This window comes from Myxocyprinus asiaticus, chromosome 3, assembly GCF_019703515.2.
Source record: "Myxocyprinus asiaticus isolate MX2 ecotype Aquarium Trade chromosome 3, UBuf_Myxa_2, whole genome shotgun sequence".
Taxonomy (NCBI): domain Eukaryota; kingdom Metazoa; phylum Chordata; class Actinopteri; order Cypriniformes; family Catostomidae; genus Myxocyprinus; species Myxocyprinus asiaticus.
The window spans coordinates 58,650,871-58,674,341 of record NC_059346.1 but is presented as its reverse complement, the minus strand read 5'-3'; the positions used below and the strand labels follow the sequence as shown (position 1 = coordinate 58,674,341).

The 23,471-nt window shown below is 42.5% G+C and overlaps 1 protein-coding gene across 2 annotated transcripts in view; it reads left to right on the top strand.

Moving 5' to 3' along the window:
- The window catches only part of LOC127419071 (ankyrin-1-like), a 64,931-nt gene extending 41,622 nt beyond the window's left edge, over positions 1-23,309 (top strand). Inside the window, exons 26-31 of one of the 2 annotated variants that reach the window (XM_051660164.1) lie at positions 11,016-11,112; positions 12,529-12,607; positions 13,244-13,356; positions 13,491-13,715; positions 13,799-13,953; positions 21,121-23,309. In XM_051660164.1, coding sequence (XP_051516124.1) covers positions 11,016-11,112; positions 12,529-12,607; positions 13,244-13,356; positions 13,491-13,715; positions 13,799-13,953; positions 21,121-21,401 — 950 coding nt within the window. In that variant the 3' untranslated portion in view covers positions 21,402-23,309. Of the gene's footprint in view, positions 1-11,015; positions 11,113-12,528; positions 12,608-13,240; positions 13,357-13,490; positions 13,716-13,798; positions 13,954-21,120 lie in introns of both variants that reach the window. The other variant, XM_051660155.1, reaches the window with a different exon arrangement.
- The last annotated feature ends 162 nt before the right edge of the window (positions 23,310-23,471 follow it).

Genomic DNA, 23,471 nt, shown 5'->3' with positions numbered 1-23,471 from the left:
GGGCCCACACTCCAATTCGAACAGGGGAGCCCATGATGAAGATAACATGGAGCTCTGACTGCATTCGAATGGTAGAGCCCACACTGTGATCCGGAAGGGAAAGCCTGCGTTGCGTTTGAATGGGAGAGCTCACACTGAGAATCGGACTTGAGAGCCTGCACCATGCACAAAGCTCTCACTGCATCCAAAAGAGAGAGCCCACATGCAATTTGAACATGAGAACCTGTGTTGCATTCAGACAGGAGAGCCCACACTGTGATTTGGATGAGAGAGCCTGTGACCATGCATAGAGGCTCACACTGCATCTGAACTGGAGAGCCCACACTGTATCCGAAAGGACCTCACGCTGCAATCGGACGGGAGGACCCACACTGCAATTCGAACGGGGGAGCCCATGATGAAGATAACATGGAGCTCCGAATGCATTCGAACGGGACAGCCCACACTGCAATCCAAAAGGGAGAGCCTGCGTTGCGTAAGAAATGGGAGAGCTCACACTGTGATTTGGATGGGAGATCCCACACCATGCGCAAAGCTCTCACTGCATACGAACGGAAGAGCCCACACTGCTATTCGAACGTGCATTGCATTTGAACGGGAGAGCTCACAGAGCAATGCGGAGCGGACAGCCTACGACCAATACGTAGAAGCTTGCACTGCATCCAAATGGGAGAGCCCACGGTGCATTCAAATGATGAGGTGGTGCGGAGGGAAGTGCCCTAACGAACTGAGGTTTGTGACAGCCACATGTTCAAAAGTAATGCCCCTAGATTTTGATTAGAGGTAAGAGTCAACTGTGCTCATTTAAAAGAAGTTTGACACATGAGGATTTAAAAACAAGCCCCCGCTATGCGATATGAATGGGTTGAAACCTCAAACATGGGCTGCCCAGCATTCAGTGAGAGAATCAATTTGTTTCTAGGGTGAACCTTTTAACTGTAGTTGCTACCCGTATATAGAAAAGTGACTTAAGAGGTTAACTACGATGCCGGTTTTATGGAAATCCAATCAGGTGACCTAAAACAGCCTGGTTGTTCTCAGTTGTCAGGGTTGTTTAGAGATTTTATTTGGGTTCTTCTTAAGGCAAGAAGTAAATTGAATTCAGGTAGGTAAATTGAAAATAGCCAAAATGGCCTTTGTTCGCATGGGCTTATGTTGCTATTTGAATGAGAGGCCCCGAGGTGTGGGGTCCACACTGCATTCAAACGGGAGAGTGCATTCGAACGGGAGAGTGTTTATACTTGTGTGACTGCATTTGTCCCCAATCATGGTTAGTTTTGGATTTCTGCACATCGGTTCCCATTCCAGACTCTGCCTGTCAACAGTTCTCTGATCTGACAAAAAGCTTGTTTATTGAATATCCATTTAGGAAAAGCTGTTGTGCTGTCATGGTCCGAGTGTCTGTGTGGAATATGGAGATGGTAAAATGTTACCTCAACAAAAGTGATGGGATAAAGGTGAACGACTAAAGGATGGTTTAATGAGAAATGTGTTCCAATTCTTGTTTATGCTAAAAGGAGTGAAGAAAAGAAGTGACTTTTCCATGAGCCACCTGTGAAGGTAGTGGTGGGGACATCTGTACATCCTTGGACATCTGCAAATAGAGTGATAAATGGAGACCTAAGAAAGCCTACAAGCATCTCTGCAAGAAAGTGTGGAGAATATCTTTATAGAGCAGTAGAAAGACTTGCGACACCTAATGGGAGAAATTAATACAGAGCAAGGAAAGCCATACATGTGCAATGTAAAAACACATTTAATAAAAGGGGGAAACAGACACCTGCAGGCCTCCTTGGGATTTACCTATAGAGGGAGCTATAATGAAATCGGCACAGGCATCCTACAAATATAATGTATCAAGCACTTGTAGACAGCTGCTGAAGGCAAACATGCCCACAGAAACTCCTATATATGCAAGAACAATGATAACAGATAATGGTCCAATACAAGCATATTGGAATAGTCAAATTGCTCCAGTGGGAGCCGAAGGTAAAGCATAGCAGCTTTATGCAAAAGAGTTAGGTAAAAGCAGAAACTGGCATACAGTCCTGTAAAGAGATATAGAAGATCTGTTGAAGCAGGTGAACATATCGGGTTAATTCAGAGATGCAGCTGTGAATAGCAGTACTGTTACTTATTTAATTTTAGTACTTCAGTTTATTATTGGCAAAGAAAGCTATGTGGGCTCAGGGATGAAAGAAGGAGCATGGAGTGATGTCTGTTAATAATAATAGCAGAAGGACACCACCACGACCTGCGATCACATCGGCTAAAGGGGCACCGATGCAGAAAATGTTAATCGATTATGCTTACTTGTGGATGAAAATATGGTATTGGACTTGCTGGCTAGCGGGCCATAGTAAGTAGAGAAACAGAACATGTACAGGTACAGCTCTTGTTCTGTTGCATGAAGGAGCCATCGTGGTGACCCACAGGTCACAGCAGGTGAAAATAAAAGCGGGTTTAGTTTACCATGCAGCGATATTGTACTCATCAGCATACACTTAAGCATGGGCAGAGGGTTGCTGGGTGAAACATTTATGTTTCTGGACCATCGGTGTAGTAATCAGGATACATACATACCCATCTGGATACATAAACTACTGGATTACATTTCAATTTGATTTATGTGGTAATTTATAATTAAATTAAGGAGGCATCTGCAACTCAAAAGAACCACATGGTAGTTAATGTATTTGCTAAAATTAATAAAGTTTTATGCACAGCCTACTGAATGCTTTGAAGCTTAGGAGATTTAATTCAGTTAATTCTGTAGTATTTTTACAAATCAACTTTTTCAACTTCTATAGAAATTTGTCTGTACTAATCAGTATGGACACATTTATAAAGGCTACAGGCTATATGGTATTATGGTCATTGAATTAAAATGGTGTGAACTGCACCAGTCGATTGAAGATAAACTTACTGTGTCTAGTACAAGAATGTAATGAATGTAGTGACACTGAATGCAAGACAGCACGAGGGCTGCGTATTGTGGTTAACAGTACCTGTTATTAATGGAGAATGCTGCTTTACGCTTTAAAGAGCTGAAGCTTTACTGGCGATACTTTAAGAAGTGAATGCTAACTATTAAATGTACTTGCATGGGGAAAGAAAAGAATGGTAAGATTTTCTACAAATAAATTAGAACTGAGCTTACTCATTTCGTGGTTTCATAATAACGAGAAAAGAAGATATTATCTGGTTTCATATACCTCAAATATTGAACCGAAAATAACTTTGAAAACGATTCTGCAATTGCTGGGAATTATTACAGCTTAAGACATTGTAATGCGAACAGCAAAATACTTATCGATATTCCTAAGAAAAAGAAAAAAAAAAGAGACTGAGGCGAATTCATCCGGTGCTGGTTTGAGCATATTTACACAAAGCTCCGTGCGGTGTGCAGAATTGCGTCTGGCTTGATTTCGTAAATAACTTACGTTTTGTCGATCTCAACTCTACTAATTCAGTAGTAATATAGTGCTTTAATATATTACAACAGCTGAAAGCCTTTGCGAAATGTCTTTGCGATGTCTTTATAATAAGAAAGGTTCACATGAATGAATTGTTTTTCCATGGCTGCTAGTTTAGGTGCGACGGTGCTACATGATTTAAAGAGCTGCATAACAACAGAGATGACTTAGCCGAGATGGACCACTTGTAATAAAATCAGTGGTAGAAATTGGAACTGTGTGTGTTCCAGAACTATTGAAGAAAGGAAGTCCCGGCTAACAGGTGAAAGGGCCAATGTCTGTCTTTCCCCGTTCAAGTGGATAGGAGCTGTACTTGTAGCCTATGCCACATGTTTAGGTAGAAAATAGCTGCCCTGCCTGCATTGGAGCATTCTGAAGATGGACGCCGCATGAAATGACTTGCCGTGAAAGGAACTTGGATAAGAAGGAAATCTCAAAGGCTGAGCAAGGATACACCTGTGTGGGAGGGCCACAGCGTTGGCCACTTGCAAAGGCAGTCACACGCTTGGGTCCACATCGAATAGGAAAGATAAAAAAGGCGGAATTAAAGTGGTGGACGCCATGGCCACCAGAGATAAAAACAATGAGCTGCTGCAGCAGCTTCTGTCCAACAACAGCATCATGTGGAATGGAAGAGCTTTATTGATGAGAGGACATTTTTTCGGGCTCAGCAGTGAGTCATCGCATTCTGCCATCATGGGTGTGCGGGTGGGGCCAAATGCCAAAAGTACCATCACCGGGGAGAGGTAAGCAGCTAATTAGTTTATTAGATGGGCAGGTTCTTCTTCTTCTTGTGCCCTAGGACCAGAGACTATTCCTTCCTACTTCTTCTCCCTCCTCCCAGAACTATCAGGGCTCCAGTTTCGGCTAGCGTTGCATGTTCATCTCCTCCAGCCTCCACTTAGAGCCCCTCCCAGGATCAGCAGGATGTAGAAAAAAAACATTTCGGTTACAAGTGCCTTCATACACGACCTAGTTGAAACCTCTCAATAATGCCAATATTCTAATATTGGGAGCCCCGCCTGTTTCGGCGCGAAACTGTCCGCTATAAAAACAGGTGCACAGACACCATTTCCTCAGAATGTCTGACTGAGAACAAGGAGCGCATCGCTCGTACCTCAAGAACTCTGAGTCTTGTAGTGCAGCTAGCATTCGCAATGTCTCGTTCCCTTCGTCTCAGGGAACCGAGGTTACGTACGTAACCGAGACGTTCCCTTACGACTCAGTACACTTGACATCGTGTAGTTACGCATATGAGGAACAGAATTCCATCACGCCGCACTACTCGAAATAACTTCCCAGAGAAGAAACATGGCAGCGCATTCCTGTGGGACGGCGACCGACATGAGCATGCCGCAGTGAGTGATCCTCATGATGGCCAGGAGGAGAGCACTCATAACGAATATATAAACTAGTCATATAGTATGAATTAACTCCTTATGAACCCATTGGGGAAGGGAGTATATTTATAATGAAAATGCTTGCATCTTTATGGTAAATTATAATGGCCTGATGCAGGCAGTTGTGCAAATGATGTGGATCCCATACATAAAGGGAAGGGCATAAGTATATATATATATATGTGGCTAATGAATAGCAAGTGCTCTAAACAGAGAGGACTTGTGAAAAAAGAGACGTTACGTCTAGGTTGTAAATCCTTGCGAATGTGTTTTGAGAGGACCATCCTGCTGCAAAACATATGTCTTGTAAGGACACACCATTCATCCATGCCCATGAGGAGGCCATGCCTCTAGTTGAGTGTGCTTTAACACCAATTGGGCAAGTCTTACCCTGCGACTCATAAGCCAGGGTAATTGCATTGACAATCCAGTGAGAGAGCCTTTGTTTGGAGATGGGCATTCCTTTTGTGCATCCTCCATAGCATATAAAGAGCTGATCAGACAGTCTGAACAGGCAAGTATGCTCAACATATGCATGTAGTGCCCATACAGGGCATAACAATGCAATGATTGTTCCTCATCCGAATTAAATGGAGGAGGGAAGAAGGCCTGAAGGTGAACCACCTGCGCTTTGACGGGCGTGGTTAGAACCTTGGGTACATAGCCTTTCCTGGGTTTGACAGTGGCTCTTGAAAGACCGGGGCCAAACTCCAGACATGAATTGTTGACTGATAGTAAATGCAGGTCACAGACCTGTTTTACTGAGGCCAGAGCCAGCAGTAGTGCAGTCTTAACGGAGAGCATGCGCAGTTCTACAGAGTCCAAAGGCTCGAAGGGGGGCCCTGCGAGAGCTTTTAGGACTAAAGTTAAGTCCCAAGTTGGGACTGTAGCCGGCCGAGTTGGGTTTAATCGTCTTGCTCCTTTAAGGAACTGTATGAATAAATCATGCTTGCCTATAGAGGTGCCGGCTTCATGTGCATGCTACGCAGATATAGTTGCCAAATGCACTTTGAGCATTGACAGGGTGAGTCCTGCGTCTAATAGCTCTTGAAGAAATATTAGAATTTCATGTATGGGGCAGTTTACTGGGTCCTTGCCATGTAAGAGACACCAATCAGTGAACACCTTCCATTTTAGTGCGTAGAGGCGTCTCATGGACGGTGCTCTGGCCTGTAAAATGGTGTTCATGACTGAACGCGTCAGTTCTGGCATGTAGTGCGCAGGGGCCACACATGCAGGTTACACAGCTGGGGATGGGGATGCCAGATTGTGCCTCGCGCATGAGGGGAGATCCCTCCTCAGTGGTATTTCTCATGGTGAGCAAGCTGTACAGCATCTCCATCATTTCCAGAAAACATGGTTGGTTGGGCCATTTTGGCGCAACTAATAGAACCGTTTCCTTGTCCTCTCGGACTTTGCATATGACAGAGTGAATAAGGCATACTGGGGGAAACGTATATTTGCATTTCGCCGGCCATTTGTGTGCCATTGCATCCGTTTCCAGCGGGGCTTGGGACTTCGAATAACAGAGGGGACAATGGCCATTCTCCACTGAGGCAAATAGATCTATTTCTGCTTTGCTGAATATTTCCCAAATCCTCAGTACAGTTTGAGGATGAAGTCTCCATTCGCCCGGTATCTCAACAGTGGCGGTGAATGAATTCCGCCTTGGCTGTTTATATATGCAACAACTGTCATGCTGTCTTAGCAAACCAGGACATGACAGCTCGCTATTTCTGACTTAAAGCCTTTAAGGCTAGAATTACAGCCGATAGCTATAAGTGGTTGATGTGCCACGCCCTCCTCACACCTGTCCAGGTGCCGAAAGTCGGGCGTCCATCGCACACCGCCCCCCAACCTGTGTTGGAAGCATCCATGGTCACCACTTTCCGCCTGACAACTTGGGACTTCGAGTACCAGAGGGGACAGTGGGTATTCTCCACTGAGGCAAATAGATCGATTTCTGCTTTGCCAGATATTTCCCAAATCTTCAATACAGTTTGAGGGTGAAGTCTCCTGAATTCTGCCTTGGCGGTTTATATATACCACAACTGTCATGTTGTCTGAGTGAACCAGGGCATGACAGTTTGACATGACAGTGCACGTCGTGGCACACGGCGCTTCAGCTAGCACTGAAGAGGTCTCATGTGTAAGAGACCTAATGGAATGCCGCCGCCATAAATCCCAATGCTTTCTGAAACAGTTTCAGTGGAAGTGTTCTCCCCAGTTTGAACTGAGATGGACAATGTAGAATGGCTGAAGCAGTAAGTCTCTGTGCTGGCATAACAAAGCCTCTGATTGCGCCAGTAACAGCCAATCATCAAGGTAGTTCAAGATGCGTATGGCACTCAGTCTCATAGGAGCAAAAACCGCATCAATGCACATTCATCAGTGAATGTGCGAGGAGCCAGAGACAGTCCAAAGGGCAGGACTTTGAATTGATATGCTGTTCCCTCGAACGCGAATCTCAAAAACATCCTGTGATGTCTCAGATCCAGAATTGGCAGAAGCCCGCCGTCTTTCTTTCGAATAAGAAAATAACGGCTGTAAAACCCTTTTTGTGCTTGACAATTTGGCACAATATCGCGTTTTTCACGATGAGACTGTATTTTGGCTCGTAACACTGGTGTGTATTCGGACGAAACTGTGGAAGACAGAACGCCGTTGAAACAGGGTGGCCGGTGTGCAAAATTGGATAGTATAACCATGTTCAATCGTTTTTGCACCCATTCTGAAAAACCCGTTAGGGCTTGCCACGCATTTGCGTAATGGGACAGAGAGCAATTTAGTTTGCTCACTGTATGATATGATGCGACGCTCATGTGTGTGCTTTGAAGAGGAAAAAGGGGCTATTTATTGAGAATGTGTGAGCATCTCGTGCATTTGCAACGAATGCTGTATTCTTTTTTGCACTTATTGCATTTTTTATTGCATTTATTTGAGTGCAAGACACAGAAACAACATTTTGAACAATATTGTGAACAACAATATTCCTTTCCCTACAAACAATAGTGGGGAGATGGAGAACAGTGTTTTGTGTCTCCAATCTAGCCTTTTTTGTAGCAGACCCGGTGGGAACCGCGGGCTCTGCTTTCCGCTTCAAAGGGTTGTTCCCATCAGGAGCACTTTTGCTGCGTGTGCTGATAAGAAGGTGCCGGTGATGCAGCAGTTATGGGGCTTTTAGTCGGGCACTGGCTCGAAACAGAGCGAGGGCAAACCGGCTGTGATATACTCCGTTTGGGCATAAAATGTCTCATAGCCTTTGACTGCTGCTGAAACGCAACGTAACGCTCAGCAAACTTATTCACAGAGCCACCAAAGAGGCCGGCTGGAGACACTGGAGCATCCAAAAGAGTAGATTTATCCTTATCACTCATTTCTGAGAGGGTCATCCATATACGTCGATCCAGAACTGCCAGGTTGACCATGGACTTGCCGATGGCCTGCGCAGTGACTTTCGTGGTATTCAGCGCTAAATCTGTAGCGGTGCAGAGCTCTTTGAATATCTCTGGATCAAAGCCGTGCTTGTCCATTTGCCTGAGGAGCTTGGCTTGAAATACCTGGCACACCGCCATTGTGTGGAGTGATGAACCAGCTTGTTCTGCTGCTGAGTAAGCTTTTCCCGCCAGTGCGGACGTTTGTCGACACGGTTTGGAAGGATGTATGCGGCGTGATTTCCACGTCCTGTTACTCGCTGGGCAGAGGTGTGCCACTTTAATAACCGTCTTCTTCTCCGTGATCCACATTAAAGAGGATGGCGTCACTGCGCGAGCGCGCCATATAAGGTCGCATGCCAGGATTTGGATAGTTCGTTATGAACTTCGGGGAAGAATGGGGCAGATTTGCGGGACGCTGGCGTTTGACGGCATCTGGACTGCTGGTACCATTCATCAAAGCGAGACTGTTCAGGTTCCTCTGGGGGAGACCACTCAAGGTGAAGCTCTTCGACTGCACTTGTAAGGACACGGAGCATCTCCCTGTCAGTGGCGCGTGCACGTTCCTCACCCTCGCTGGGGGGAGGGGCGGCAGCCTCATCCACTGACCACTCGCCTGATGCAGCAAGAGACGTAATGACATCATCATTATTATCCCCAGCGTCAGAACCACTGCACGAGACAAGGCCGCCAGCTCTTTCAGAAGGCTGGAGCTCATCTCGCACATAGCATATTGGAAAACATGCGCTTCGGAGAGATTGAGGGGCTCGCGGGGCATGTGCCGCCACAAGGACCACCTCAAAGTCATCCTGCTCTACCTCGTGGCCCCACCGTGCCTCCTTGTGTGAATCCTCGGGTATCACAGAAGAGGCGGGTGGGAGGGCAACTGAGGCTGAATCATCCCTCAGAACGAGGGTGATTCACGAGCGAAGCGTCTTGAGACTCATGCCCTCACAGTGAGGGCAGTCTGTCTCCATGAGAGCAGACTCTGTGTGGGTGCGGCCTAGACAGTAAACACAGCTCTCATGCTGATCTGACGGCGGGATATGCCTCTTGCATAAGGAACACTTACGGAACGACATCTTTAAAAAGATGCGAACATGCAAGTGACTCTTTTAGATATATAAATATATAAATTAATATATATTTATATTTATATCACACAGTATACAATATACAATATACAATTGCTTTGTAAGGATACACAAACACTGCCGAAGCGCTGCGGGGAATCGGGATGCTGAGGCCCGTTCACCAGCAAAGCGTCAGTCGGCGAGGCGGTGTGATGCTTGCCAGAACACTGCAGAGGAGTGGAAAGTTTTCCTGCGAAGATTCCGCCCGCTGACTTGTGTATATCGACGGCGAAGGTAGAAGGCTTCTAGACAAGAGATGATCGCTGTCTTGAAGGAAGAAATTCTGAGGAAATTGTGTCTGTGCACCTGTTTTTATAGCGGACAGTTTTGTGCCAAAACAGGCGGGGCTCAAACACCATAACCAATATTAGAATATTACCATTATTGTAGAGAGGTTTCAACTAGGTCGTGTATAAAGGCACTCCCATATGCACCACTACGCAATGTCAAGTGTACTGAGTCGTAAGGGAACTATATACTACCACCTATATTTGACACACTAATTATTATGCTATACTAGTGTGAAACCATTTAGCCTATACCTTCCTATCTAAATTAGCACATATACTACATACTGACAAACCTACGTATACATACCTACATCTCTTTCTCTCTCACCCTAGGCCTACATATCTATATAGATGGACAGGTTCCTCCCGAACCTTTGTTTATTAACTTCTTTATGTGGACATCATGTTTATCAGCACACTGATGCGTGAAAAATGAATGAAATTTTAAAGCTGCATATCAAAGGAAACTAGAGATGCTACTCTTTACACCCAAAAGGTTTCAATAAAAAAACGTAAAGAGGTTTCTTACCAGAGGCACTTTTGTTGGCTCTGCACCCGTAGAAGCGCTTCACGGAAATCGATGTCATGTTGTTGTGTCATGTGACTCAATGTGCCAGAAGTCTAACCCTTAAATGACAGTCTAGAGTCTTGTGAACAGTATTCATAGGTTTAAATGAATTTAAATTATGCGTATAGCGAAGACAAAATACAACGTCCACACATGTGGACGTGGAGTCGGACGAGGTTATATATATAGAGAGTATAAAATCTTGTTGGACATTAAAGTTAGGTTTTAAACAAGATATTGTTTATGGAAAACAAATTACAGTATATCAGAAAAGTAACTTTAACAGGTTTTTTGAAAACTAATTAGTAGTCCCCTAAATTACTTCATGACTGGGAAAATGTATCTGATCACAGTAATGTGTTACATTCTCTTACAATAAATTACTGTTTCAGTACCATGGTACCTTGATGGTGTACACATGGAAATACCATTGTACTTTTATGTATACCATAGTACTGAATGAATATCATATTCATGTACTGTACCATGGCTGTGTACATGGCACTCCAAGCTACTTCAAAAAGAACCATGGTATTACCTTTGTATGTTCGGTGCTTTTTGTTACTGCCATTACCCTCAACACTCTACAACTCTCAATGTATTTTATATTCACTCCAAACCAATCAGTTTTCATACAGCTCTTAATTTACTTTTGATCTGAAAGTTTTGTCTAAATGTTCTCTTTTTTCTCTTTTCTGATCCTCATTGCGGCAGGCGAGGAGCTACTGGGAACAGAGGGTGCCAGGTACATGAAGATGGAAGACATAAAGGACCATGATGAGGATTTCCTGTCCCCCAAGAAAGTTCTAGAGTACGAGGGAGGGCTGGAGTCATGATTTTGAAAAGGGTTCAAATTAACATAGAGCAGTGTTTCTCAATCCTTTCCTGGAGGACCACAAATAGTACACATTTTGGATTTCTCCCTTATTTGACACACCCAATTCAGATCATGGAGTCTCCACTAATGAGCTAATCAGTAGAATGAGGTGTGTTAGATAAAGGAGACATCCAAAATGTGTAGTGCAGGGCTCGAAATTAACACTTGTCTGCTTGTCCTGGACAAGTTAATTTTTTAAGAGGCAAGTGAAAGAGAATTTTACTTGCCCGACCGAACAAGCAGACTGAATAAAACGTCAATAACAAAAAAATAACCATCTATATTTGTTATAGACTAGGCCTGTGTCACTTATTAAAAAGTTCATATTCTTATTCTGCTGTTGAAAATAATCCAGAGTGCATATTTTTAATTAGCTAGCGATCTAGTAATAGCTGCGCCCTGTTTGATTGACCGGTGGTGTATGTGTGTGTGCTGAAAAATGCACGTGTTCCAAAAAATCTCATGCTAATGCGCACCTGAATGGTCAAATGCATTTAAAAATTCTGCCAGAATGCCTGTCTTGGTGAGGTATTCATGTAAACACAGCGAGTGATGTCTAAAGTGAACGTAAACAGTGGAGAAAAGCGGATTTGTATTAAAATGTTGGACTTATAAGTATAAATGTAAGCTAATAGACCTGCTGCTGTCTAGTGTGTCATTACAATAATCAAACAACCATAACAATAAAACGAGAAAACACTCACTGCTCTAGACTGGGTAACTTTAATAGCTTTAAAAAGTATTCATGTCTTATAATCATACAGTGAAGACCAGTAGTTGTTTTGTGTTGCATTTCATTCTGAATGTTTACTTGAATACTTGATAGTCTACTGCTGTTAAAAACTTTTAAAGCTGTTTAAAAAGCCCTGAATTTTCTTCATTTGTATTTTTTGTTCTTTTATTTCTAATCTATTTCTATTTATTGCTGTTTTTATTGATGTTTTATTACTGACTGTTTACTAGTCTTGAATAATTACTTAAGAACTTAAAACCATTCTTCCATAACTAACATTAGTTAGTGTTATTATTTGTTGTGGTTTTGATTTTGAAGCTGGTATTGAGAATCGTCAAATTTCACTACAGACTACTGAAATTTTGGAATTGTGATAATGTATAGCCTTTATTGTACATGGTAGATCTTGCTGCAATAACATGATGAAACAGTAGATCTCATTCCATAGAACTATGAGCATCACTGGAATAAAGGACAGCTCATAACATTAGTGGAGGAATATTTAGAGCCCAGACAGAGGAACGTACACATGAAATATGACAGGAGTGAAGAACTGTCCTTTTCCAGTCTCATTTCTTTGTCTTAAACTTATTTCTCTCTTGTCTTTCTACCCTTAGGAATCATTCTCCTGCTATTCCTCGGATCCCATTTGGGTCTCCTGAAACAGTCATGCTGAAAGAACATGACCTGGAACAGGTACACATGATGCATGACACTTCATATCTGGAGCAACAAGCATAGCCACACTCTCTGAAGCTAAATTGGCTTATAACAGGCTGATGCTGACATTCTATTCCTGTTTCTCACTAACAAAACATAGAAAGGTACTATAGAACTACCATGTTTTTTGACATGTACAGTATCAGAGTATCAAGGTATTACTATCTGATACCATCACTGTAACGTGGTACTGCCCCATGTTTTATTAATAAGTTAATTATTAGTTGTTTGTTTGTTTGTTTGTTTGTTTTTTATAGGGATATAAGTTATATAATGTACACATTTTATAAATTTGTATCAATAATTATTATTAAATAATACTGAATAAACGTGAATATGTTGGGTTATACCAACAAACGTAATTTGCGAAAGCTCACCAAAAATAATATTCCCTCATCATTTGCTCACCCTCATGCTGTCTCAAACTTGTATGACATTCTTTCTTCTGTGGAACACAAAAAAATTTAAATTTAAAGGATGTATGATATGATTTTGTCATAAATAAAATGGTGAGTAAATGATGAGAGAATTATAATTTTACTATCCAGGTACATTTTACTATGTATATAATATTTCCATGTGTTTATATCTACATCTACACCTGCATAGCAGCACACGCCACTCCCTTTGCCCAAGGAGTTTGATGAGGATTCCCTGATCCCCAGCAGTCCGGCCACAGAGACATCAGATAATGTCAGTCCAGTAGCAAGCCCTATCCACACTGGGTTAGTTTTGGCTGTTCCTCAAACATTATTGAGATCTGATGGAATTAGATGCTTGGAAATATATAAAATATTTCTGTTACATTATGAATGAATTCAGTTTTCATGAAATTATCTTTGTTCATTTTCTTCTTCAGTTTCCTGGTGAGTTTCATGGTGGATGCTCGTGGTGGCTCAATGCGAGGGAGTAGACATAACGGCCTACGTGTCATCATACCTCCACGCACCTGCGCTGCTCCAACACGCATCACCTGCCGCCTTGTGAAGCCTCAAAAACTCTCGACACCACCTCCTCTGGTTGAGGGTGAGGGGCTCGCCAGCCGTATCATCTCGCTTGGTCCAGCTGGCATGCAGTTTTTAGGGTGAGAAAAAACATATACCGATAGTAGAAAAGAACAATTTTCAAATAACATTAAAATTACCACAAATCATATTGTTCCTAAAGGCCTGTGATTGTGGAGATTCCCCATTTTGCTGCGCTTGGTCGGGGAGATCGTGAGCTTGTGGTCTTGAGGAGTGAGAACGGATCAGTTTGGAAGGAACATCGTAATCGTTATGGTGATGAAGTCTTGGAGACCATCCTCAATGGCATGGATGAAGGTGTGCACTAATTGTTGCATTAGTGAAAGAACTTTGCTTATGCTGGATTAAAGTTAGTATTAAAGGTTCATATTATTAACAGATGCTAACAATGTCACTGATAGTTACCATGCAAGATTCTATCTTACCTCTGTAATCGGGGGCAATCGTATTGAGCCCCTTGAGAACAGGGAGGAAATTTGCATTCCCTCACAATACGTTTTTGCATTGCCCTGGCAATAGTTTGTGTTCCCTCACAATACCTTTATCCATTCCTTACAAAAACTAGCCATGGTTTTATTACCGTAACTATAGCTGAATTATGGTATTTGTACCTTTTTTTTCTTTTTCTTTTTTTACAGTAACTGTAGTTCAAGCAGTACTTTATTTGAAAAAGAAAACACAAAATTTGTCGAAAAAATAAAAAAGAATTATCAAAAATATACAGATTTTTGATAATTTTGTGACAGCAAAAAATTACTTTTTTGATGATATCTTTTGATTAACAGTTGCTGAAGCATAAAAACACGATGTCCCGAAATCATCAGTCTCACAGTGTTGTATTTGAAAACTGTTACATTACAAAAAATAAAACAAAAAACAAGCATTGTATTGGTATTAGCGAGTACCAAAAAGGAATTAACGGTACTCGTACTCTCTCCAAAAAATGGGAAAGGGACATAACTAGTATTTGTTGTAAAACCATAATCACAAAATTTACCATGGTTTTACTACAGTAACCTTATTTTAACCATTATATATTTGTAGAAAAACCATAATAATAATACAGGTAAACCAAAACTATGCTAATAAAAATCATAATTATTCTGCCAAAAATGTGATTATTACAGTTTTACTATAGTAACACCATGGTTAATTTATGGTACATATATGATTTCTCCAAAAAAAATGTGCCCTTATGAAAATTAACCATGGTTTCACAATAGTAAACCTACAGTAACCATGTTACCATGTCTTTGTAGTAAGAACCATAGTTCTCTTTCAAGAAAGTAATTTCGATGCTGCGTCAGTAGCTGATGCTGTGGGAGCTCCTCCCAGGGGCAGTGACCATAAATCCTTATAACTTTACACTAAATTGAATGACTGGTGAAGCTTAGTGCTCCGCCCCATGCTCGCGCCATCACAGGGTATAATGTGCAGCCAGGCACCACACCATCAGAATTTTCTCCTTCTGGGTCGTGTAGACATCTCTTGTGCTCTGGAACCTTAAACCAATGCTTTGCTGCTCTAACTTGCACCTGGTCAGTGGTGGAAATCCTTATTCTCCTTGTGTGTTCCAGCAAGAAAAATGTATCCTTTAAACACTTCTGTGTCATTGTGTTGTTTGTGTTGTGTGAAGTTGTGTGTTTTCTTTCAGCAAAAGAAACTAAAATAACTTTTTGCTTAGCAACGTCTTTTTATAGACACCGTATTTGAAAATATTTCCACAAGCAAATTAGTGATATATCCCTCAATCTGATTGGAATGAGCACTGTTTTCTGACATTTCACATTGAGACTGATTGCATTCACTGTGAACGCACGAAACTCATGACGCTTGGCTCTAGCGGCTCACTTTCATTCTGAAAGCCAAAGCAGCTACCCTCTCCTCCCGCTTGCTCCTCTGCAGCCCCAGAGTGACCATATGAGGGAGAAGCGACAGGGTGGGATATAGAACTCAGAGATTTTAGGAGGGTCAAGCCTTACGTGCCTCTTTTTCTTTGAATTAAGTGCTTCGCCCATTCATAACTGTCATGATTCACTGTTGTTTTGCCATGTGTTTTGCCTCTGTCTTCTGTCTCTAGTCTCCCTTGCACTACATCTCCCATAATTCACTGCCCTGATCAATACCAGCTGCCACAACCAGCTGCCACAGAGGTCGTTCCTGAGTCTCTGCCCATGTTCACGACCACAGAGGTCGTTCCCGAGTCTCTGCCAGTGTTCACGACCACAGAGGTCGTTCCCGAGTCTCTGCCAGTGTTCACGACCACAGAGGTCGTTCCCGAGTCTCTGCCCACGTTCACGACCACAGAGGTCGTTCCCGAGTCTCTGCCCATGTTCACGACCACAGAGGTCATTCCCGAGTCTCTGCTCTTGTTCACAACCACAGAGGTCATTTCCCAGTCATCCAGGACTCTTAGTCTCAAGCCTCCCATGGCTCCGCCTTCCATGGCTTCGCCCCTCAAGCTTACCATGGTTCTGCCTTCTACGGCTTCGCCCCTTGAGCATCCTATGGCTCCGCCTTCCACGGCTTTGCCCCTCGAGCCTCCCACTGCTCCGCCTTCCACGGTTTTGCCCCTCGAGCCTCCCACGGCTCCGCATGCCATGGCTTCACCCCTCAAACCTCCTACTGCTCTGCCTTCCACAGCTCCACCCTCAGAGTCTTTCATGGCTCCAGTCTCTAGTCTGTGGCCGCCTCCAAGGCCTCCTGACCCTGTTTCAGCCCTGTGGCCACCAACCAGGCCTCCTGATCCAGTCCCTACCCTGAGGTGGTCTCCTGGGTCCCCTGGCCATCTGCCTGATCTGCTCTGGTCTTCTGGATTTCCTGGCCATCCACCTGATCTACTATGGTATCCTGGGTCCCCTGGCCGTCCGCCTGATCTGCTCTGGTCTTCTGGGTCTCCTGGCCGTCCACCTGATCTACTCTGGTCTCCTGGGTCTCCTGGTCTACCTGATCTGCTCTAGTCTCCCTGGTCTCATGGCTGTACGCCTGACCTGCTCTGCTCTTCTGGGTCTCCTGGCTGTCCGCCTGATCTGCTCTGGTCTCCTGGGTCCCCTGGCCATCCACCTGATCTGCTCTGGTCTTCTGGGTCTCCTGGCCTTCCGCCTGATCTACTCTGGACTCATGGGTCTCCTGGTCTACCTGATCTGCTCTGGTCTCCTTGGTCTCATGGCCTTCCGCCTGACCTGCTCTGGTCTCCCTGGTCTCATGGCTGTCCGCCTGATCTGCTCTGCTCTTCTGGGTCTCCTGGCCATCCGCATGATCTGCTCTTTTCTCCTGGGTCTCCTGGCCGTCCGCCTGATCTGCTCTGGTCTTCTGTGCCTCCTGGCCATCCGCCTGGTCTGCTCTGGTTTCCTGGGTCCCCTGGCCATCCGCCTGATCTACTCTGGTCTCCTGGGTCTCCTGGTCTACCTGATCTGCTCGGTCTCCTTAGTCTCATGGCCTTCCGCCTGACCTGCTCTGGTCTTCTGGGTTTCCTGGCCATCCGCCTGATCTGCTCTGGTCTTCTGTTTCTCCTGGCCATCCGCCTGATCTGCTGTGGTCTCCTGGGTCCCCTGGCCATCCACCTGATCTGCTCTGGTCTTCTGGGTCTCCAGGCCATCTGCCTGATCTGCTTTGGTCTCCCTGGTCTCATAGCCGTCCACCTGATCTGCTCTGGTCTCCTTGGTCTCATGACCATCCACCTGATCTGCTCTGGTCTCCTTGGTCTCATGACCATCCGCCTGGTCTGCTCTGGTCTCCTGGGTCCCCTGGCCATCCACCTGATCTGCTCTGGTCTCCTTGGTCTCTCAGCCGTCCACCCAATGTGCTCTGGTCTCCTTGGTCTCCCGGCCTTCCACCTGATATGCTCTGGCCTCTTTGGCCTTGCCTCCCTTACCTGCCTTCCTTGGGCATCAGGTGCCACCCATTGGGGGGTTATGTCATGATTCACTGTTGTTTTGCCCTGTGTTTTGCCTCTGTCTTCTGTCTCTAGTCTCCCTTGCACTACATTTCCCATAATTCACTGCCCTGATCACTACCAGCTGTTCCCTATTGTTCTCACTTGTGTTTCATTTACCTCATTTATCCCTATGTATATATTGCACTGATGTCTGTTTTACCTTTGTTAATTGCTGTGTGTTTTCTCCAGTTCCTGTACCGGTTGCTTTCTTGTTTGTTTTGTTTCCTAGTTCCGAGTCTTTCCTTGTTCCAGTGTTTACACTGTTTTGTATTTTATTTATTTTCCATTAAAGTTAAGCTGCATCTAGATCCCGCTCTCATGACTTCCTTGAAATGTTACAATAACGTGCGCTGTATATAGCCTGGACTGAGGCTGATTGTGTTTGTGGCAAACACATGAAACTCAATATGCTTCACTCTCTGCTTGCTTTCATTCTGAAAGCCAAAGCTGCTCCCCTTTCCTCCTGCTTGCTCTTCTGTGGCTTCTAGGGTATCGTATGAGTGAGACACAAGAGGATATGAGACAGAGCATTGAGATTTTAGGATTCATAATGTGCGCTGTATATAGCCTGGTCTGAGATTGATTGTGTTCATGGTGAACACATGAATCTCAACACGCTTCACTCTATGCTCGCTTTCGTTCTGAAAGCCAAAGCTGCTCCCCTCTCCTCCTGCTTGCTCTTCTGCGGCTCCCAAGGTATTGTATGAGTAAGACGTGAGAGGATGGGAAACAGAGAATTGAGATTTTAGGAGGGTTTTTTAACTGGCTCAAGGGTTGCGTGCCTCCTTTTCACCATATCAAGTGGCTTTGACTGCACATGATGATCTGCCCCCACAACTGGAGCGCATGATACCATCACATTCAGTGGATATGAGGGGGATTCTATATTGCTGGTTCATTAGTGAGACCTGTATGCACTAAAGTGAGACGCTTATCGTATTTTCCCTCGAGGGTGGGAAATGGGGCAAAGCAAACTCTGAGGCTGAGTTGCTTAAAGTTCTCGCTTGAGCTAAAAAAATGGGGTGGAAAAGGTATTCACGGTGTCAGCTCACCTTTGAGCTCTTTCCAGAGCTGCACATTATGACTTGATGTTCTCCCTGCTCAATGAAAACTCAGGTCCCTGGTGCAGCTGCTTGAGGTGCTTGTTAAAAGCGCCATGCCATGAATTGGTACTCTGGACATCAAGATATTTGCCCAGGAAATTGGCAGGTCTATGGGCAGCCTGGTTCAGTAGGATAAAAATGGTCAGGAATTCACTTTGGGCTTTCCCCGCTTTTGTTAGTCATGAACAAAAATGTGACATCTCCACTGTAGCACAGGATGGTTATGACCTGTTTTTACTGTTGATGATGTCATGTCACAACACAGGCCTCCGTGTTGCCTAAAAATCCCTCTCGATTTCTCAATGTTGGTGACATGCCGGAAGACTGCGATGTCACAACATGAACTTAAGACCTTGTTCCGTATGCATGAGGCATGCATTGTTGATAAACCCTGTGGGGCAGTTTCTTCCACATTCCCAGGACAGCATTCTTGCTTTCCCCACCGCTGTATGCCGGGAACAAACATGCCCTGTGATGGCATTACCCATGTACATTGATTGAACGAGTCAATTCAGGGTGTCTGAATAACTCTTTGTTTGCTTTAAATGCTATTCACAGTGGACATCTCCAAGCAAAGAAATTCCCACAGGGTTGTGGTTACCATTGCGCTTGCTTATGATTCGCAAGACATACGATGCCCCATAGGTACTAAAGCTCATTCCACCAGGAGTATGTCCTCCTCCTGGGCATGGGCAAAGGACGTGTCATTAGAAGACAAATGTCTGGCTGCAGGTTGGGCTTCTCCTAACACCTTTGCCAGATTTTATAACCTGCATATATCTTCCCTCTGATCCCCAATTTTCAGAAGTAGAGAGCTGATTATCCAATGACCACTGACCAGTTAGTTAGTGTCCCTGTTGGCTAGTTGGCATTGCCCTATCAGTAGTATGCCATTATGGTATATGGCTCCCAAAGCGTCCGCTACTGATGCAGCACCAAAAGTTATCTTCTTGAAAGGGAACGTCTCGGTTACTGAAGTAAGGTTTGTACCCTGAAAGGAGGGAACAAAATGCTGCACAGCTCTGAGGCGCTACTGATTTCACACTGTTAAGGGACAGAGAGATGGGCTCTCCCCCCTTCATTCGGAAAATCCTGAATGGTGTGGCTCTGGGCTCTGCCTTTTATACCCACAATGATGCGGACATGGGGCGGAGCGCCAAGCTTCACCAGCCAATCCAGTTGGCATGATGGTATAGGGCAGTGGTTCCCAACCCTGTTCCTGGAGGCCCCCCAACATTGCACATTTTTTATATATCCCCTTTCTGACACATCCAATTCAGATCTTGGAGTCTCCACTAACAAACTGATGAGTTGAATTAGGTGTGTTTGATTAGGGAAATATCCAAAATGTCTAGTGTTGGGGGACCTCAAGGAACAGAGTTGAGAACCACTGGTATAGGGTTTCAAGGTCACCGCCTCTGGGAGGAGCTCCCACAGTGTCAGCTACTGACGCAATGTCTTATTCCCTCTTTTCAGGGAACTAAGGTAACGTCAGTAACCGAGATGTTTTAAAAAACATTTTACATGTACCTCAAATTAACCATGGTGTTACTATATAAAAACTAAACATGTTATATGATTCTTATTTATATTTCCATAGTTTTGGTTTTCTTGTTATATTACTATGGTTTTACCACAAATATAATTGTTAAAATATGGTTACTTTAGTAAAACCAATGTACATTTTTTTATTTACTATGGTTTTACTACAAATTCCGAACAAGATTAATTTTTGTAAGGGATGGATAAAGGTATTGCCAGGGAACGCAAGACTACCTCAGAAAAAAAATCGCTCCCTGTCCTCTAAGGGTCTTCATAATATTGTAACACTAGTGTAAAAAAAGACTGAACCTTTAAACCAAAGTAATGAACATTTAATTATAATATTTAAAGACTTCTTGTCTTTTCAGCCTATCAATATGTTTTAGTACCAAACTGTAGCTGTAGACAAATATTATTCCTGACAGCTAAAATAATTAGTGTCATTAATATATATACAGTATATATATATATATATATATATATATATATATATATATATATATATATATATATGGCACTAATATAACTATTAAAGCAGTAATAAAATGGCACAGTGCACCTTTATTTTACATACAATGTGTAAAATTATATGCTTTTCAAGTGTTACAACTGCCCCAACCATTGTTACAATTGCCTCCACAACAATCTAGTCTTTGTCAATACAAATATTTTAATGGCAATGTTACTATTGGGACATATATGTTCATTATACCAAAAGATGACAGGCAGAGTCTGTAAGTTACGAGGGGAAAAAAAAAAGTGTTACACATTTCTCTTCTCCAGTTTCCCTTCTGATTGTTGCCATTAAAGTGTGGAAGTTTTGGTTCAGTTTTAAATTTGTTGTTTAATAGTTTCTTTTCTTCTGTTGACTTTGCTTCTAAGATCTCGAGAGTCAGGAGGAACTTGGGAAGAAGAGGATCAGGCGCATCATCTCCACTGACTTCCCTCTCTATTTTGCCGTGGTGTCCCGCATCCAGCAGGAGAATGATCTGATTGGCCCAGAGGGGGGTTATCTCACTAGTAAGCTGGTGCCCATGGTCCAGGCCAGCTTTTCTGAGACGGCCGTCACCAAGCGGGTTCGTCTTGGACTGCAGGTGAGATTGGAGGATGTGAATGAGGAAGAGGTGATGGAAAATGGAGGAAGCTTATCGCCTACATATTAACATAATGCATTCAGCAGATGGTTAGGTTTTTCTGATCTTTTTCCTGTTTGATCATACTTCTGACAAATTAAGATTGAGATATGAATTGTGCATATTTAATTTAATCTTGTTCTTTTTGAATGCGGATTAATGTAATTTTGTTAGTGTTTTTTGAATGAGATTGAAAATGGTAATGAATGATGAAGTGTGGTATGGCATGATATCTGTCTAATTCCTGTTTTGTTCAAACATAGTTTATATCAACGGAATAGCATGTATTGGCAGTGTTGATGAACTAGATGCAATATTAAATTCATATTATGCTCAGGACAGTTCATAAACAATTTGGACTAAATTCAATATCACTTTTATGATACTTGGAAAAAACATACAATTTCCAAGGCTTAAATTGCAATAGTTTTTTTGTGTAGCAAATATGTTTGTAGTGCAGTGCATAGTAACATAACACATGCAACCCAATGGATGGAACATTTGTCTGAATGTATCAGTATCTTGGCAGGTTTTGTTAAGCAAGATTTAAGTTATACGGAGAGTAAATGACATGAGTGCAAGTTAAAGCTTAATGGCAATTTGGAGTTTAAATGAAGTATTTAGTTGGATGAAGGGCCTTCTTTCTGTTTTATTAAAAATATCCGAAGCACCTTATAAAAATAATTTTTTAGAAGATTAACACATTGTAAAGTATAAGTACTGTACTAGACAGCTTTTGAAAAAAAAAAAAAAAAAGATTATATTAGATTTTTAAAAACTAGCTAATACCAAATCTTTTTCAAGTTCAATTTAAATAAAATTTTATATTTTGAATTTTTATACATTTTTATATTTTTATTTTAAACACGTAGAATGGAATGATCATGTGTTTACTTTTGCCATGTATGTGTAACCATCGTCTCCTACATTACCAAAGCTGATTCTTGTTTTTAACCTATTATTTGTTAAATCATTTATTACAGTTGATAAATTAATTATAGTTCTATTTTCATTTTCATTATTTGTATTTATGTATTTGATTTTTTATTTGATTTTTTTGTTTGTTTTTTTGTTTGTTTTTTTAGAAAAGTGACCTAATTATCAAAATCAATTGACACCCTTAATCAGTTCTCACTGTGCTGAATTGTAAACATTACAAACACTGGAACTCAAAATCAGCCATTAACAGGTTCTTAATAGTTGACATATTTTGCAGCAGTAACATTTTAAAGTATTTGTTTTTTAGTGATGTTTACCTATAATTATTGGAAGGTTTTCCCCAGGAAGTTCAGGTCGGTTACATAACATGTGCAGACTGACACTGACCAAAACTGTACCGCAGATTCTCAACTTGGATCAGAATTTTGGGCAACTGTAGAACAAGCTTTACGATGACCCTTTATACTATTTTTCCTTAATGGTTTACAATAGCATGCAACTGTTAAGGTAATTGTGTACTCGTTTGAATTTTTTTCATGAAAACCTTTGAAAGTTCCAGGGCAAAAGGCTTACATGCTGGAAAACATGACAGAGTTGTTCCTATAAAATAACTAATAGCATTTTCTGATACTGTTGTCATAGAACATTTTACTAATAATTAATTCAAATGTGAGAACTGGTCAAGGATTGAAGTACTCTGAATTTGAAGTACTAGCCTACTGTCACATTAACACTTAGGAATCAGTGACAGCATACCTGACCAATTTTGACTTGTAAACATATAACATCATGATTATGATGAGTTGCACACTCAAAGATCTTCAAAAGCTTTATAATTATACAGGGTTACATTGTTGTGTCTGTGTGCTTAATTTCTTCTGCAAGTGATGAATTTCAAATCAGCTTTGGTTCAATAATGTTTGTAACACTTTTTTTTCCTGAATAAATACAACTGATTGACAAGCTAAATGGTGTCTTACCACTCTGTATTTTGCGTTAACTTTTGCAGTGATTTGAAATGTATTTAAATCTTTCCTCTCTTCTCTGTCTTTTTGCTTCTGTATTCCTTATTTCATGATTTTCTTTTATTTATTGCACATTCCCATACTTCCTATTTTTCCAATCCAATTATCATGATCTTCATTTAATTAATTCATGTGT